This window comes from Apus apus, chromosome 6, assembly GCF_020740795.1.
Source record: "Apus apus isolate bApuApu2 chromosome 6, bApuApu2.pri.cur, whole genome shotgun sequence".
NCBI lineage: Eukaryota > Metazoa > Chordata > Aves > Apodiformes > Apodidae > Apus > Apus apus.
This window is the reverse complement of record NC_067287.1, coordinates 15,419,636-15,436,009: the sequence shown is the minus strand read 5'-3', so window position 1 is coordinate 15,436,009 and position 16,374 is coordinate 15,419,636. Positions and strand designations below refer to the sequence as shown.

General features: G+C 47.5%; 1 protein-coding gene across 1 annotated transcript in view; it reads left to right on the top strand.

The window, feature by feature from the left end:
• Window positions 1-16,374, top strand: part of MARCHF4 (membrane associated ring-CH-type finger 4) — a 91,666-nt gene that overhangs the window by 52,044 nt on the left and 23,248 nt on the right. Inside the window, exon 2 of the mRNA XM_051623876.1 lies at window positions 11,081-11,236. Coding sequence (XP_051479836.1) covers window positions 11,081-11,236 — 156 coding nt within the window. The remainder of the gene's footprint in view (window positions 1-11,080; window positions 11,237-16,374) is intronic.

Sequence of the window (16,374 nt, the reverse complement as noted above, 5' to 3'; positions counted from 1 at the left end):
CCACTTGGACACCCTGGCAGCTGGACAGGGCTGCTGCAAGGGATGGGACAGGATATTCCTCCAGAGCAGGCACGGGCTGCACCAGAGCTCCAGGCTGGGACACACTGACTGCCAGAGCAGCAAAGGCACGCCAGCAAAAATTTAAGCCCATGCCAATGGGTGACCAGCCACATTTAATCATTTGCTCTTCAACAGCCTTGTTTATTCAAGATCTCAAAGCCCCCAACAAATGCAGTTAAATGAAGTCTCCAGTTGGCCATGTGTGGTGGATAAGAGTCATTACCCTGACACACAGAGCATGGAGCCCAGCATGGAAAATGCCCCAAACCCAACAGCATGTTGTCAGCAGAGCAGCAGGAGGGAGGGCCAGGGCCAGGGCCAGGGCCAGGACCTGCTCTGCCGGTGCCAACCTCAGATGGACGTGCTTCCCAGCACACCACAGCCCACAAGGAACATCTGCAGCTGCTGCAGATATTTCCCATTCCTGGAGCATCGCCGTGAAGGGTGATGGCTGCATAATGAGTTTCTTTAGTCTTGCCTGAATGCTTTCAGCTCTGCAGACACAACTTCTCAGCGTTCAGCATCAAAGAGCAGATGAGTAGCTGATTACATACTGCTCTGCCCTGAACACAAATCTCAACAATTAGCAGGATGTCTTCCAGGTAATATGCATCTGTGAATAGTGATCATTTCTGTGCTCATCTCTCTACCAACCCCAGTTCTGCAAAGGCAAGAAAAGAAGCCAGGGAGTTTCAAAACCCCCTTAAAATCTTCCTGGCATAACAAGGCTGAGGAACACCATGCTGAGATCTTAGCTCTTGAGACTTCCAGCCCTGGCCAGTTCAGACCCATGACACTCAGGGCAAAGCACTTCTGTCTCTTATGGTCCAGCTGGTGACTCTCTTGCAGCATGAAGTGAAGAAGAAACTTTAATAGCAAAGGAGTAACTGGTCCTGTCAGAAGACAGCAGGGAAGGGGGCTGGCTGAGTGGCACATTTCCACGTTGCTCTTAGCTCAGTGCACCAATAAGTGGGGTAGAGCAGCTGGGTGGGTGTAAAGGACAAGTCCATCCAAAAAACTGACCCCAGATTAGAAAGACAACAAAATCTCAACCACTGGTAAGTAACAGCAGTGGCCTCTCTGTGCAGTTTGAGTGGCTGAAGCCTGTGGTCAGTGCATTCCAACTTTTAGCTCCCAACACTGCCCAAGAGCAGGTCATTACTTGTGCCTTTGGCTTCATTGCCAAGGCAAAATAAAAGCCCAACCAGGAGCAGGTACCTGTGCAGAGACACATCTTACCAAAGGAACTGTAAATTGTGTGATGGAAGGAGGCGAGTAGTTTTGGAGGAAGGCACGCTACCCCCTGGCTAAAGGTGGATACTGGAAGACCCATCACAGCCCAATCTGACTTGGATGTAGTTCACCAAGTTAAATAACCTAATCCAGTTGTGGTGGGAAGTGCCTCAGGTGGTAGAAACAGGTTCTGTATCTGATACAGAAAATCTCATGGGGAGGGAGCAGGAGAAGCAATTTGACAAAGCACAATAAAGATCAACAACAGAGAGGGTAATAATTAATATTTCAATAGGGCATCTTTTGTGCTGAAGGGTACAATTGATTTGGCCACTGCTTCAAATTCAGCCACCTCTGGAGTGGAACACAGCTGTGCATAACATCTGACATTGCTTCGGTGTTGATGTGTTTGTTAATATGCAAATTGCCAATCACTATATCTTCAAAAGGTTATTGCAAAGTCAGATAATAAATCAGCCCTGTGTAATGCTTAGTGTCTTTAAGCTGACAGTGCTGAAACCTCAGAGCCCTGGCCCTGTACATATATATATGCATGTCTCTGTGTGTGTATTTCACTCTTACACACACAATAAACCTGATCCTGTTCTTGGGCAAAAGAAAGACTGAAATAAAAAAATAGAAAATGGCCTCTGTAGCCACATTACTGATGTTACAGCTATTCTTACATTCTTTCATACCTTTTCTCCTCTCTGGTTTTTACTCTGCTTGCAAAAGGGAAAGCTGGATTCCCCAGCTGGGTGGGAAAACACAACAAGGCTTTTCATCAGGAGGTGTATGTAGGCAAGGACCGAAACACATGGATTCCTGCAGCTTCTTATACTGGAGGCCTTTGGCCAGGGCAGCACTGGAAAATCAGAATTAATGTTGTTCAGCTTCCCCCGGGGCCAGTGCTGCCAGCCCTGCTGGTACGTTCAGCTCTATCCTCTTGAGCTGTTCTTGACTGGAAAGTTGTCACGCAAGGCAAAGGGATTTGGGGATTAAGCTGCCTGTTCTCCTTTCCCATGGCTTATTTTTGCTGCACTTCTACTAAGTGGCTCTACAGGTGTATGGGCTCTGGACCACACTTCCACGGCAGGGGGGAGGATGGTGCTGACAGTCGGCAGGAGCATGCTCTCCTGCCTCCTAATCCCAGCTTTACCCCTGGGGACTTCACCTACTTTTCCATCACCCAGGATGCCTTGAAAGTAGAAAGCAAATGAAGGGGCAACATGACCACTCCTGCTATTGCCAAGTGGTTTGAGACTTCCTGCTTTTATGCCCTTCCTTATCCCATCTCTTGCTCCGGCTGCTCCATGTTGGTGCTGGACCTCCCATCTGATTTGCAGTCCCCTGACCACCCCAGGTGTCACCCTAAGGTGCCAGCCCTGCAGATACCTCTCTCCAGATCCCATTGTAGAGATATTACCAGCAGTGGTTGTTTTGGCCTGTTCAGGGTCCTGCAGGGTGTCCGTCATGGCTGCACAAGTCTGTCCCGCAGGCAGCTGCTCTGCTGCTGCTCCACCCACCAGCTCGAAGGGTTCCTGCTGAAGAAACACTTCATGTTTATGGCTGGTCTTTAGGTCACTGCCAGTAAAGGCAGTTCAGCCTCACTCTGTAACTGCATTGTTTCCAAAGGAGGTGCCTCTGCCTCCAGTGCATGTTTGTGCCAGGCAGCATTTTGACTTTATGCCAAACATTTAAGTGACCTTATGGCAAGATCAGAAGACAAGGCTCTGGAGCTCCACCACCCACCATCCCTCAGGGCCTCTATTCTCCTCTCCACTGCCTCCTTCATATATTTTTATTAAGCATCTCTGCTTGCAGCATTGCCTGAGATGTTAAAAATAAATGTCTTCCCCACTAAGACACTCTCTGGTAATAAGGAACTTGATCTCACATAAATTGGGATGTTCTAAGAACCATTTTAATTTCTTCTAATCGTGAGATGAAAAATGAATTACTTCAGATGTCATGTCCTACTGCACAAGTCTCATAACGTTTGGAAAAGCTGTAACAGAGTTACCCGGTAATTGAAGGGCTCTACATGAGTGAACTTTGTAATTGCATATTCTTCTCCTCGAGTCCAGGAGGCAGAAAGGAAAAGCAGATCAGGCCATGCCTTAATGAAACAGCTCAGTTCAGCGGTGTTACCAAAGCTAAAAGTAAACAAACTGTGCTCATTATTTTATCTCACAGCTTCCCAGCTGCCAGCGCAGCCCTGTGTCTGCTCTCTTGTCTCCCACTCCACTGTCCTTCCACCACTTCTGCTTCCAGCCCCATGCCAGGCTGCCCTCAGCCCTGGTGGCAGCTTCACCCAGTGTACCCGAGACCAGTGGCCACTCTTCTCCCAGTGCCAGCCCACGCGGTGGGAGGCACAAACAGCTTTGGAGACACAAGGCTTTCCAACTCCAAGCTGCTGATCCTGAGGAAAAGCAACTGCATGACAACACCATCCAGACCTGTTGGGGTGGCTCCTCCTGCCAACCTCTGTCTCTGCTGCCAGCTGGGAAACACTGCCTCTGATTACTGGAAATATTTCTGCCTGCACCTTATTACTGGCTTCCACTTACTGAACCTGCACACAGCTCCCCAGTGCTCCACCCTGCTGCCCTCAGTCCTGGCTGAGGGTCACTTGAGGGTCCTGTGGCAAACGGGAACCCGCAAATCCGCATGTACCATCATTTTCCTCTCCTCTGCATTGATGAGCTGATGGTACAGGCATGAACCAGCTCTTGAGCAGTTGTTGCACTTCTGGAAGGAGCTCTCACTGCTGTAAGCTGCAAACAGCACCAGACTTTCCTTGTTCTTGAAGAAAGCAGGAAGATGAGGCAAATATTACAAAAGAAAGATTTTCTGAGCTCTTACATTGAAGGGTTTTCCAGCTTTCTCAGGAGAAAAGAAAAAACGTCTATTGCTCTGTTTGTTTCACTACCTTTAAAAGTGGTACCTATCATCTGGAGAGTCAAACCAGCATCAATTTTTGTGGAACTTCCATGGCTGCTTCTCAGCAGCTGATGGCATAATGTTTTCTGAAACGGCCATTAGCTGAGTATCTTTATGAACAGCTTCCCAGGGAAGCAGCTGCAAAGTTCAATTTGCTGAATTATGAGCACATCTCTGATAAGAACTGCATTATATGGTGCTTGCATGCTGAAAGCATTAACTTCATACATTGAACCTTCAAAATACACATTGATGGATCGGATGTAGTAGAAAGGTGAAGGTCCCCAAGGTTTAGAGATAATAAGGAATAATTGCTATCTCCTTTTTTTTTTTTTTTTCCCCCTATGAAAAGAAGCAGTGTATTTAGAAGAATTGTGTTTAGCTGAGGCTTTTTCTAGTGAACAAGCCATTTGTGCCCCTCCAAAAATTAATGGAAAACTTCTTTAATTGGTTGGAAATTTATTACAACAAGGCATAACTTAAGGGCATTTGCTTTGTGCTGAAGAGCTGTTTGGCTTGGTGGAGTAACATCAGATTTAGCCCAGCATCCTAGGGAGCAAAACTGAGCTCATTCTTGTATCTCACACAGAATAAATCTTAAGTATTGTCTGAAATACTTTTATTTTTAATTAAGAAGATCCAGAGTGAAAAAACAGTGGTTTTCTCTTCCAGAAGAGATTAGATCATTCTACCTCACAAAATGAATGTGGTCTACAGTAAATCTCCAGAAGCTTAAAGCCTTGATGCTTCAGGTGAAAGCCCAAGAGTTGAAGACTAGGATGCTTTTTTGGGATGCTGAGACAGATTCTGCTCTGTATGCAGGACAAGTCTGGAGCTGAACTCTCTCTTAACACACAAGTGCTCGGGGATATTCAGGTATCTTGATTTCACATGCATAGCACCATGATTTCTATGCACTGAAGGCTCTTCACTTAATTGGTGCTATTAACACACATGATGAGGCAGAGCAGGTGATATCTGAGATGCTTGTGTTGGATTCCTTGCAACTGAGCAACATTTAGTAAGAATTACTTAAATCAGCTAATCAAAACCATGTTCAATGGCATTAGGTTGAAGTGGGCTCTAGAACACCTAAGCAAAGTTATTTTTCCTGTGGAAATCCTTCCATAGAGAGAAAAGCACATAAATCCAATGTGATCCATACAGAGTAAGGTCTTGGGCTACTGATAAGTAGTTCCTGAAAAGTCCTTTGTTATTCCATATTTCAGGCAGGGTTTGACAAACCTTTTCTACTAGTATTTTGGTGGCATAGCTGAGGTGGGCTGAGAGGCTAACAGCTGCAGAAGCAAAGGGCAGGCAGTGGTGCTGCTGGGCTGTGGCTGGGCTCTGTGAGCACATCTGTGCACAGCTGGGCCAGCCTGGTGTCTGCCTCCCCCATGCAAGGGAAGCAGGGTGGTGGGGCTGTCTGCAGGTATCGTGTTCATGTTGGTGCATGTAGGCAATGGCATGGTCCTTTGCTGCACTGGTCCCTCAGCTGCTGTTTCTATTGAATAGGCATTGAGCCCCTTGAAACCAGGTTTTCAACCCCTAGGTGTTCTCTGACTTTAGGAAATTAATTTGCATGGAGTTTGGCTACCCAAAAGTCCTGATGCTGAAAAGATGGGGACCAGCCAGATGCCTCTCTTCCCCTCAAATCCCTGCACTGTGTTTGAGCATGGGGGCACAGAGGTTTTGTCTGCTGTCTGCCTCTGACACAGCTGGGCATTTTCAGTTCTATACATGCCACAGGGTCTTGCAAGGCATCTTCTCTACCAGACCTGGTCATGGAGGTGGCATGGCAGCAGTGGTGGCACCTGGGGGTGGGAAGGGAGCCTCGACAAGTCTGGTCGACTTCCTTTTATAATTATGCACATAGATTTTCCTATAGGTACCCCAGGTTTAGGTCAGGATACCTATAGGTATCCCAACTGCCCAGTCGGGGGATCCTCCCCCTGCAAGGGAAACTCCCTTGACAAATTGCCACCAAGATGGAGATTTGGGTCAGCACCCAGCTTTGCTGGGGTGCCTGGGGAGATGCCACCTCACCACAGAGCCCCATACATAATGGTGTCCTATAAGCCCACTCCTTGGTGGGTTCATGCATCAATCTCCCACCAATGCTGGAGAATTTTCATGCAATAGACACACATGTATTCATAACCTATTTCATGTCCCTTGTTGTCTGTTGCTGGCTGGCACAGCACTGACACACAGGAGGGATCTTCTCATGGGAAGCATTTGAGATGCTGATAGTAATATGTGTGTTTACATTTAAAATCATGGAGGGGCTATTCCTGCAAGTATATGTGAAGACAGAGTGATCATTAGTACCTAGTTATTGAAGTTTATCAGCTCTCTAACAATGCGTTTCTCTTTGCCATCAGATTAAATTCCTCTGTAATTACGTTCCTAATATTGAAATCATTTGGCATTTATTTGCCATAATAAAACTTCCCATTGCATTTAAATTCAATGTGAAGATTTAAGTGTATTTAGGAGACTCAGTTGAAGACCTGAAATTAAATATTTCTGGCTTCCTTTTCCAAACAAGACAAACTCAGATAAATGCTAGCAGTCTGATCCCTGGATGCAGCTACTCCTGTGAGCAGCAGCAGCTGCGTGTGCGTACCTTGAGAGAGACTGCAGCCCTGGAGATGGGCACGACTCCTTTCAGCTTCTTCTCACCATCCTCCTCTGGTCTTGGGCACTGCTCCTACTGGCAGTGCTAATGACTGAAGTTACTTTGCACAACCAAGTAGGGAAAACACACAATTGGGAGAAAACACACAGGTGTTAAGATCACCATCAGCCATCCCAGTTTGCTGTACAGCTTGCACTGGTTTTCACAATGTTTGCTTTAATAGTTGCAATAGCAGAGTGTTGCTAATGTGGCTCTTACCAGCTGAGCTGGTGCTCAGGAGCAGCCCAGGCAGCAGATGTAGGTCAACACAGCTGGAGCTGGGAGAGCTCAGAAGACCAGTCCTGGCCCAGTGACACTGTCATCCCCAGCCCTGCCATGTTCAAAGGAGACTACATGGGCAAATCTGCTATACTTAATGTATAGTTAAAAGAACAGGCCTGGGAAACACATCCCATGACTGCCTGTGGGTGAGTGAGCAGCTGCAGCTTTGGTCACAATGTGAGGATGGGCTCCCGTATAAATGATAAATGACAGATGAAATGGCCGGGTGAAACGTGGACAGCAGGACACCACAGGGGTGACGCTGCTCCTGACATCGTTATTTTCTCCCTGGGATATAGTGAGCATCAGAAGCAATAATTTTTTTCCATCCTTTCTCAGAACTCCTCCCAGTAGGCTTAAAATAGCAGGGCCCAGGTAATCATTAACCTCTTTGACATATTGCAACGGGCACAGCTTGGGAGTTCGTAAGGAGAGGACAGAGCTGAAGCAGACCTATGTTCCTGGTTTGTCTCCAGCAGCATCCTTGGGGTAAAGCCAGTTCAGCCTTGCCACTGCTACTCCTACACATGCTCCCATCACAGCCAGAAATAGGGAGGAATACTACACATAATTGCTTAATATATTACTCTTCCCAGAAGCAGGGAAGAGTAATTATATGTAGGAAAGAGTATTTCATCTATATGTTGAGAGACCTAAGGATGAAGCCAGAATGACCCTTCCTTTTTTTGTTAACTCTAGTTTTCTACCTTTGACTTGCATAACAACAACAGCAACAACAAAGCAGGTGCCCTGAGTCCTAAGCCAGTTTGGTTGTTTCAGGGGAACAAAATGGCACTGAGCAAGCTGAGGGTGAAGGTTGCAGCCATGGAGCATTTCTCCACTAGTTGCTGATAAAGCAGAAATGCTGCTTAGGCTCATCCAAGAGACAGGTTGTAATTCTGCAAAGGAAAACTGCAAAGTGTTGGGAAGTAGACCCTTCAAAAGGTGTTTGGAGAGCAATTGCCAGAGGGAAGTGGTGGGAACACTGTTGTTTGAAGCACTGGAAAATATGTTGTGCAGAGCAGTCTTCTACAAACCGACAGAAATTAGCATGAGGATTTAATTTCCCTCCCTAATTGCTGTGATCTGCACCTCATGTTGGGCTTGCTTTTGTGTGTTTTAGCAGAAGTCTCTGCCCAGCAAATCCTCATGTGTACCACAGCCAGTGGGCTGCTCATGAGCTCGCTATAGCCAGCAATGAGTTTCCTTCTCCTTTGCTGTACAAAGGATTTATTCCTTTAATACACGCCGGGTGTTTATTTTTTTCTGCTGGTAGAGGGGTGCATGTGTGTGCATGTGGAAATGTTTTACAAAGCCTGCTGTGGACAGAATGGGGCTTTGCAGTATGCAGAAATAGTTGTGTGCCACACACAAGGATAGAATATTTCACACAGCTGCAGAAAATATGATAAATCAGGTTATTGCTGGATTTGTAAAAATCAAGAAACCACCATTGAGTCCCGAGCTCTTGCAGGAGCTGGCAGGACTATCTGGGTTGGAATGTCCCAATTAGGGAAGGGGGACCAGGTCCCCACGGCAGTGTAGGACATCTGTGGACATCTCTTGGCTCTGAAAAGACAAGCTGAGATTTCATAGACTCATTTATTACAGAGCCCAAAAAGCCAGCAGGAGTCTAGGCTGCAGCTACAGCTTTTCTCTTCTGCCTTTGCCTGGAGGGTTATTGCTCTTAGTTCCTGCTCCAATCTGCCTCGTTCCTGATCACTCATCACCACTGCCTGTAGCTCCTGGTTAAGACAAAGCACAGGTCCCTCACTCGCCTTTTTGAGACCCGAGTAGACACCGGTGTGCAGTGACATGGAAAGGCAGGGACACCGTAGAGCTGAGAGGTTTCTGCCTTACCTGCTTGGTGCTGGGATCACACTTGTGCACTGAGGCATCAGCAGCTTGAAACACACCAGGGACTGAGATGAGGAGGGCAGATGGGAGGCACAGGGCAGCAGTCTTTTCATCAGGGTGGCTCTTGGCACAGAATAGGGGTGTCCAGGCACAGACATGCACAGCCAAACCTCTCAGCCAACCCCTCCAACTGCACCTCACAAAGGAGTCTGAAGAGCAAATGTTGGTTCTCCTTCCCATGCGCACCTTCCTCCCATCTAATCCTCCCTACTTCCCTTCTCCTGGCTCGTCCTGTTGCACCTTTCCAGGTGAAAAAGGTTCCCAAATCCTACAACCCTTCTTGCTCCTCCTCTCCCTTGGCATCCCCTTCAGGGTGCAATGAAAAGAAGTGACAGGTAGAGCCGAACCTGGTTTTGTAATGTAAACAGATATTTACAGTTTTGCTAAAATGTTATGGTCGATGACATTTTTAGGTCACCCAACTGAAGCAAATTAAATTATTAACGTTTGCATTAGGTGTCATTTTTAAAAAGTATCACTTCTGCCAGTGTAGTGCTCAGTTCCCCAGGTCCTGAGACCCTGAAAGCTAAGACAGTTTCCTCCAGGGTTAGCAAGAGCAGGATCTGGTTTTCCTAACCCAAGGCAGCTGGGATGGATATCTTTTATGGTGTCCAGCAGCCTCAGATACCAGGGTCTGTTATCCTGGTGCACCATCAGTGGTAATGATAGGGCTGATCTACAGGTGTAAGAGGAAATATCCTCTCTCCACACTGAAAATATGATGCCAGCCTTTCCTGTCCCAAAGATACACTTGTTCTTCCTTTAAAAGCTTTTAAATCTTGGAGCTAAATACACTGTTGGGGTATATACTGTGGCTTTTAAACACTAAGAGGTGGGGAGTAAAATCTAACAGCTCTTTTCTTCCCTAAGTAAGCGACAGCAAATGACTCTAAAATGAGCTCCTGAGCTTGTGTGTGTGCAGAGGGGAATTTAGTTCCACAGTGAACAGGATGATAGCAGACAGATTGGAATAATATTGGGGTTTCTTGGATAACCCTGTTTAAAGCTGCACCAGAAACAAGAGAGTGAGCCAGGAGATTCAGTGGTTTGGCCACTGCTCTAAATGTCTGTGTCACAAGCCAGAACACGATTTGTTCTCCATCCTGCTTGCTTCAAGGGTGGAAATAGCCAGCCCTACAGGCTATCTAGCAGTATGACTCACTTGCAGGACAGGCTGTCTGGGGGACTGAGGGAATGAAATTTGAGGACGTTTTCCTTGCTGCCGGGCTATATGTACACAAAGACCTGGACCCAAAGCATGCCACCCACAGCCAGGTTCATCCCTCTCAGTCTGGGAGTGCTGGGAAGGAGATACCTGTGTCTAGCACTGCTAACACCCACTGCCTGCCAAGTCCTGGGAGGTACTGCAAGGCCTTGGGCTCAGTCCAGCTCCTAGGGCACCTCCACGGCTGGCATGAGTCAGCCTGTACAGAAAGTCCAAGGACCACCAGTCTGTGTTCCCTCTCCTGCCCATCTGGGCTCGAGGAAGCCAACCTGGGCTGAGCAGGACACCAGCCTGCAGCAGAGGTTGTCTCACAGCAGCCCCTACCACCAACCTCGCTTTCTGAAAGAGGTAGCAGCCAGAAACCTGAGCAGTGAAACAGTGGCATCTGGTTACCAGCAGAGCCATGTCCACTTGTGCTCTAGTGTCTAGGAAGAGCTGTGCTCATCTAGCTTTTCCCTCAGCAGTGATACTAAGCATCTTCCATCTACCCAGCTGTCTCTCTCCATAAAAAAAATAAATGGTAGGACCCAAGTATTTGATACAGTTATATCCCTGTCAAACTCTGTTCCCATCTGCTGAGAATGATTAGAGGGAAAACGGGTGAAGCCAGCATGATTCCCTGAGCCAAACCAGGTAAAAAGGAGCAAAGAGCAAATGGGTGGATGATGGAGCTTCTGCTGTGCTGTGCTCAGTCCCTGTGGGAGGAGGGGAGCCTGGCTGATGCTGTCTCTGTTTTTCAGGGGGAGTTGCTGAGCCCATGTCGATGCGATGGATCGGTGAAGTGCACACACCAGCCATGTCTGATCAAGTGGATTAGTGAGAGAGGCTGCTGGAGCTGTGAGCTGTGTTACTACAAGTATCATGTCATTGCCATAAGCACAAAGAACCCTCTGCAGGTAAAGGTACTAGAGACATTTCAAAGTCTATTTATTCTTGTTTCTATTTTTGTTTCTGGGAGCAAGTGGATTTTAGCTGTGTGGATTTTCCTTCCATGCGCACAGTGATCTGTACATCTGAGGCACTTAGAAAGGGTTGTCAGGGGGTGGTCCAAGGAAGCCTGTCAGTATCTTGAGACCCTGTGTCTCTAGAGTTGTGCCATTAACCCTGATCTCCTACTGGGCCTCCTCTATGTTGGCATGAGGGATGGAGAAGGTGGATGGAGGGCTCTTACGACTCTCATCTCTGATCCTGTCACACTTTTCACTTTACTGGTCCCCAGTGATCAAATACATCCTGGCACAGCACAAGGAGTGTTGGCTGTGATGGTCTAGTCTCTCCAACCCTGATTCTCACTGGACAATTGCAGATGTACACAAAACAGGTAAAGCACATGTTGGTGTATGTGGCTGTGAAAGGCATCAGAGGACCTTCTTTCTCTTGCAAGTTCAAAAGCACTGTGTTGTATGTAACAAGCCCTGCTGCAGGCTGGTAATTTAAAATCAAGATTCAGAATGGGGAAAAATGTGTGACCATTAAAAATGGGATAAATTATCCTTAATAACTATTGATTTATTGTGGGGGAAACACCTGCAAATGGACCAATTGCTGCGTGTCTTTATTGAGCACTGTTAGTGCCTTGGATGTAAGGAAGCACATCCAGACACTGCTGCCTAATTAGCATCATCTGGACTCGAGAGACATTATGGCAGCATGCTGTGGTTGACTGACTGGGGCCACGTCTGTAAGGGTGCTGGTCTGTCCAGCACCTGGAGGAGGGCTTTGGCTCTCTGCTGGTCACCCTGCTCTCTAACAGGAGGCAAGGGCTTTGCTAGTGATGGTGCCTGGTGGTATGGGATTGAGGGAGAATGCAAAGTCCTGCTCTCTCCTCCAAGCTGCAGTCTCTGTGTGTCTAACCACACAGGTCATGAACCACAGTGGGGAAACAGGGACAGTCCTTTAGGACTCCAGACTTAAATGCAGTACTGAAAGTAGTGGGGCATCATGGGGAAATTTTGCTGGGAGGAAGGAAAAAGACTGCCTGCCCTCTGCAAGTCCCTACAGCTTCTGATTCAATTTTCCATGTGCTGCAGGCTGGAGATCAGTGGTTTCATCCCAAGCCCCAAACCCAGGGTATTTTAATTTCTTGGCTCTAGTAACTCAGAGCAGATTGAAACACAGGAGGGGAGATGTGGACAAAGCAGTGTTTGTTTACTTGTGGAAAGCTGGTCCATGAGTCCCCTAATGCTTCCTGTGCCTCAGATGGGGGGTGAAATGCTGAGCAGCACTGAAGGTTTGTGGGTGCAGATTTACAAGTGTGCCTGTAGCCAGCACTGCCTTTAATGAGTGACCTCCAAATGCTCTGTGCCTTTGGGTGGCTCAGGGCAACAAGTCTGTGACTTCTCCTGCTCCTCACTCGGCTAAAATGTATTTGGGCAATTCACAGACAAGCTCCCCTCCCACACACACAATCAAAAGCCTCCACAAAAGATTGCTCATTTTGGGCTCCCCTGATAGAAGGTGGCCTGGTCTGTTGGCCTTTACCAAGAACACAGAAACTAAGTGGTAGGAGCAACTGGGTTAGAAAGCTCAGCTCCAGGAGCAAGGGTCCCAGTGGGCTGTGCAGGTCCTGAGCTGGGAGGCTTTGCATCACTGGCTTAGGCTTCACAACACTTCCTGCAGAGGTGCTGGGAGATTTGGAGGGGGGAAGGAAGCAACTAGAGTGAAAAGCCACTTGATCTGGAATAAATGCAGCTTGTGTGGACTATAGCTCCATGCACAGGTGCCCTCTCTGGTGGCAGCACAAAGGTACTTCTGGAAAGCAGATGCTACACTGGCACTAGTCTGTGAAATCCCATGGGAAGTAGCTGATGTACCAGGTATGCACTTCTCAGGAGAACTAAGGGCTCAGGCGCGCTGTAGCCCATCACCACACACACCACCAGGGTTTCCCTCATTCCTCAGTGGCTCTCACCATCCTGTGATGCTGGGAAAGGGTGGCAGAGAGGGGCTGCAATTCCCTGACACTATGTGCCATAACAACATGCTACAGCATGTGCAGGTGGGAAGAGTATAGTTCTTCTTGGTCTTCATCCCACACATGGATAGCAGCAGCCACCATGTCTCTAAGTAAAGCAATAGTCCCTGACCTTTTTCTCAGGGTCTGCTGGCACTTCTGCCCAGCTTTATTCTTACTAGAAAGTTCTGAATTTCTCAAGCAGGGGTTTTGGAGGGCAAATGATGTGGGAAGTCTTGGTTTTCTGCTTGTTCCAGACCAACCATAATACAGTCAAGGACCACACAAACCTCACCTCTTTGTCAAATGTGTGACACTCTTGAGCCTGGCTAGATTTTAACCAATAACATGCCCTACCTATCCCTTGTGACTATGCCTGTGTCCTCTCATGTGACAGACCGATGGGAAGTGTGCAGCTGGCAGGCCCTGGGCTCCTTGAAGCATATCCAATTGATACGAGCCGAGCAGCTCACCCAACACCCACATGTTCCCCAGGATTTGCATGTTTCTCTGCCCATTTTGACATCTGCTGCACATTTTTTGGAGCACCTAGGAGAGCAGTATGGGCCAGATGTGTGTGGAGACTTGTGGTGTGGGCAGAGAAGTTACAGCCAGGGGAACATAGTTCATGCATAATTAACACAGTCTCCTTCCAGCCTCCAGGCTGTTGTGATGTCTCATACCAGAGAGAGGCCTTTAGTATTTTGGCAGAATGAATCTCTATAAATTAACTCTCCCTCCCCCTGGCTCCCTCCGTGGGTTGCAAACGTTTAAGAGCAAAGGTCTCCAAGCTGCAAACCTCCTAAGACTAGGAGGATTAAAGTTGTTGGGCAACATAGCAATTAGACAGCAAATGAGCAAAAACAGCCTATCAGCTGTGAGTAACCAGACAATCCAGAGCTTTTGTCCTTCTGTCCATCCATCCATCCATCCATCCATCCATCCATCCATCCATCCTCCTGTTCTCCAGTCCCTCAGTCACTGAGACAGGAGTCATGAGCTTAGAGGTTTTAAATGCTTCTCTCCATTGCAATATTTGTGCAAAGTCCATGACTTTAAAAATGCCCTGAAGACTCAGGATTTCAATAGCACAGCAGGCACTCTGTTGCTGCTACACGGTGGAGTAGGTACCTGCCATGATGGGACTCTGCAGTGGATCTCGTTTATACATCTCTTTTGTAGTTGTTCCTGAGCCACATTCATGCTGATGCTCTGATTTTAGCAAATACAAGATCCATTTGAACCAACCTTCCCAGAATTGCAACTGTCTGCTGAATCAGGGAGTTCAGCTGTGTTTTACAGTTGCTATCCCTGACTCTTTGTGTCTTGTGGATTGTTTCAGCTCCAAAGATCCTCAGTTATCCAGTGCTGGGGTTGGGATCCAGTCCTGGTTCTCCTCTGGCTCTGTGTTGACCATAGTGATGCTGATGAGTGTTTTCTTGTATGTCCTCTTCATCAGGATTCCCAAATCTGCAAGAAAAGTGGCTGAGGTCCCAGGGTGTTCAGCCTGAGCTCCTGAGCAAAAAAGCTCAAGATAAGTTCACTGGAATCTCCTGCTTGTCCCAACTTCCTGTTGTTGTATGTTGAGTACAAGCCTTGGCTGGTCCCTGCCGAGCTCCAGCTGCAGCCTGTAAGCAATGGGAGCAGTCACAGAAAGATACTTCATGGCCTATGCCTTATAAAGGGGACTTTCTAGGATACCCAGACTGTAGTCTCAGTCTCACCAGATGCTCTGGCACATGGAGGAAAGGGGGTTTCATTACTGCATGTTTCCATTACACAGCCCTGCTGGACTCTCCTTCCTCACTTCTGCCTTTTCAGTGTCTGAGTAAGGCACAGCACCCGTAAATGCACAGCAGGGACAGAACTTTGCTTGGTGAATTTATAATTTTTAAAAAGCCATCCTCCAAAACATAATTGAGGAGGATGGCCAGGGCCTTAGGACAGCAGAGTGGGGAAAGCCAGACCTGAGCAGTGCTGGGAATGGTCCACTCCATCCTTCTTGGAAAAAAACTCTTCTTACTTGTGATCCTGGATCTGAAAATGAAATTGCTGACTAGCACAGCTGAGGATGTTAATGATTCGTGCTAAGGGGACATGTCAGATACAGCAATAAAAATAAACTGAACTGCCTGAGGCAGGCATGGGAGAGCTCTCAGAGGAGTGTAGGAAGGCTTTTCCTGCAAGCAGGTCTTCGCAAGCTGCTGCAGCAAGACACAGATATCTTCTGCAGCCAAATGTCTGCCTTGGATCTGCTCATGTTGGAGCTTGAGAACCTTTGGAGACTGCTAGTGCCAAATAAAGGGAAATATGAATCAGGCCTTAAATACTATAGTAATGACATTGTCTGTGTTACAGTAGTAGTGAGGGTTTTTCACGCCTCTGAGCAGAAGCACTGGTTAGTCTTAAGTACAACAGGTAGGTTCTGAAACGGTGTAAGAGAACAACTGTGACAGGATTGGCAGGCACCTGTCCTGGCTTGGCTCCTGGCCAGGGTCATCACAGATGTCAGACCCTAAGCAACCCTTTCTGAGACATCTGGGCCATGGACCTTTGTGATTTGGGAGAAACTGGGAAACCTGGAGGAAACCAGTACAAGTGAGCTTGGTGTTTTGCATGTACACATCTGGGTGGTATGCCAAATTGTCCAAGAGAGATGGTAGCAGAGGACACACAGACAGCTCCTCAGTGAATGACGACATTTCTTCAGAGCAGTCTGTAGGGACAGAGTCCTTTTTCCAGTGCAGGTGACAAGCCATTGCAGAGAGTAGCTTGGGTGTGCTCTGAAGCCATTGTAAGCCCAGAGCTCACAAAGCTGCTCCTGCTATCCTGCAGGAGCCTCTAAAGCTTTCTGGTACCACCAAGTCCTTAGTTCTGCCCTGTTCAGTGCTAGTAGAGCATCTGTAGAGCTTTCTACCTGACTAAAGGTCACATTTCTGATTGACAACCTGGGTGAGCTGCTGGTTGTTAAAGGTGCATTTGAGTGCTCAGCAGCTACATGGGACTTAACAGTGATTATCAGTTGAGGAAGGAACGGCTTGGTTTAGGTCTCTTCCTGCAAGGTGGGATTGCTTGACACTG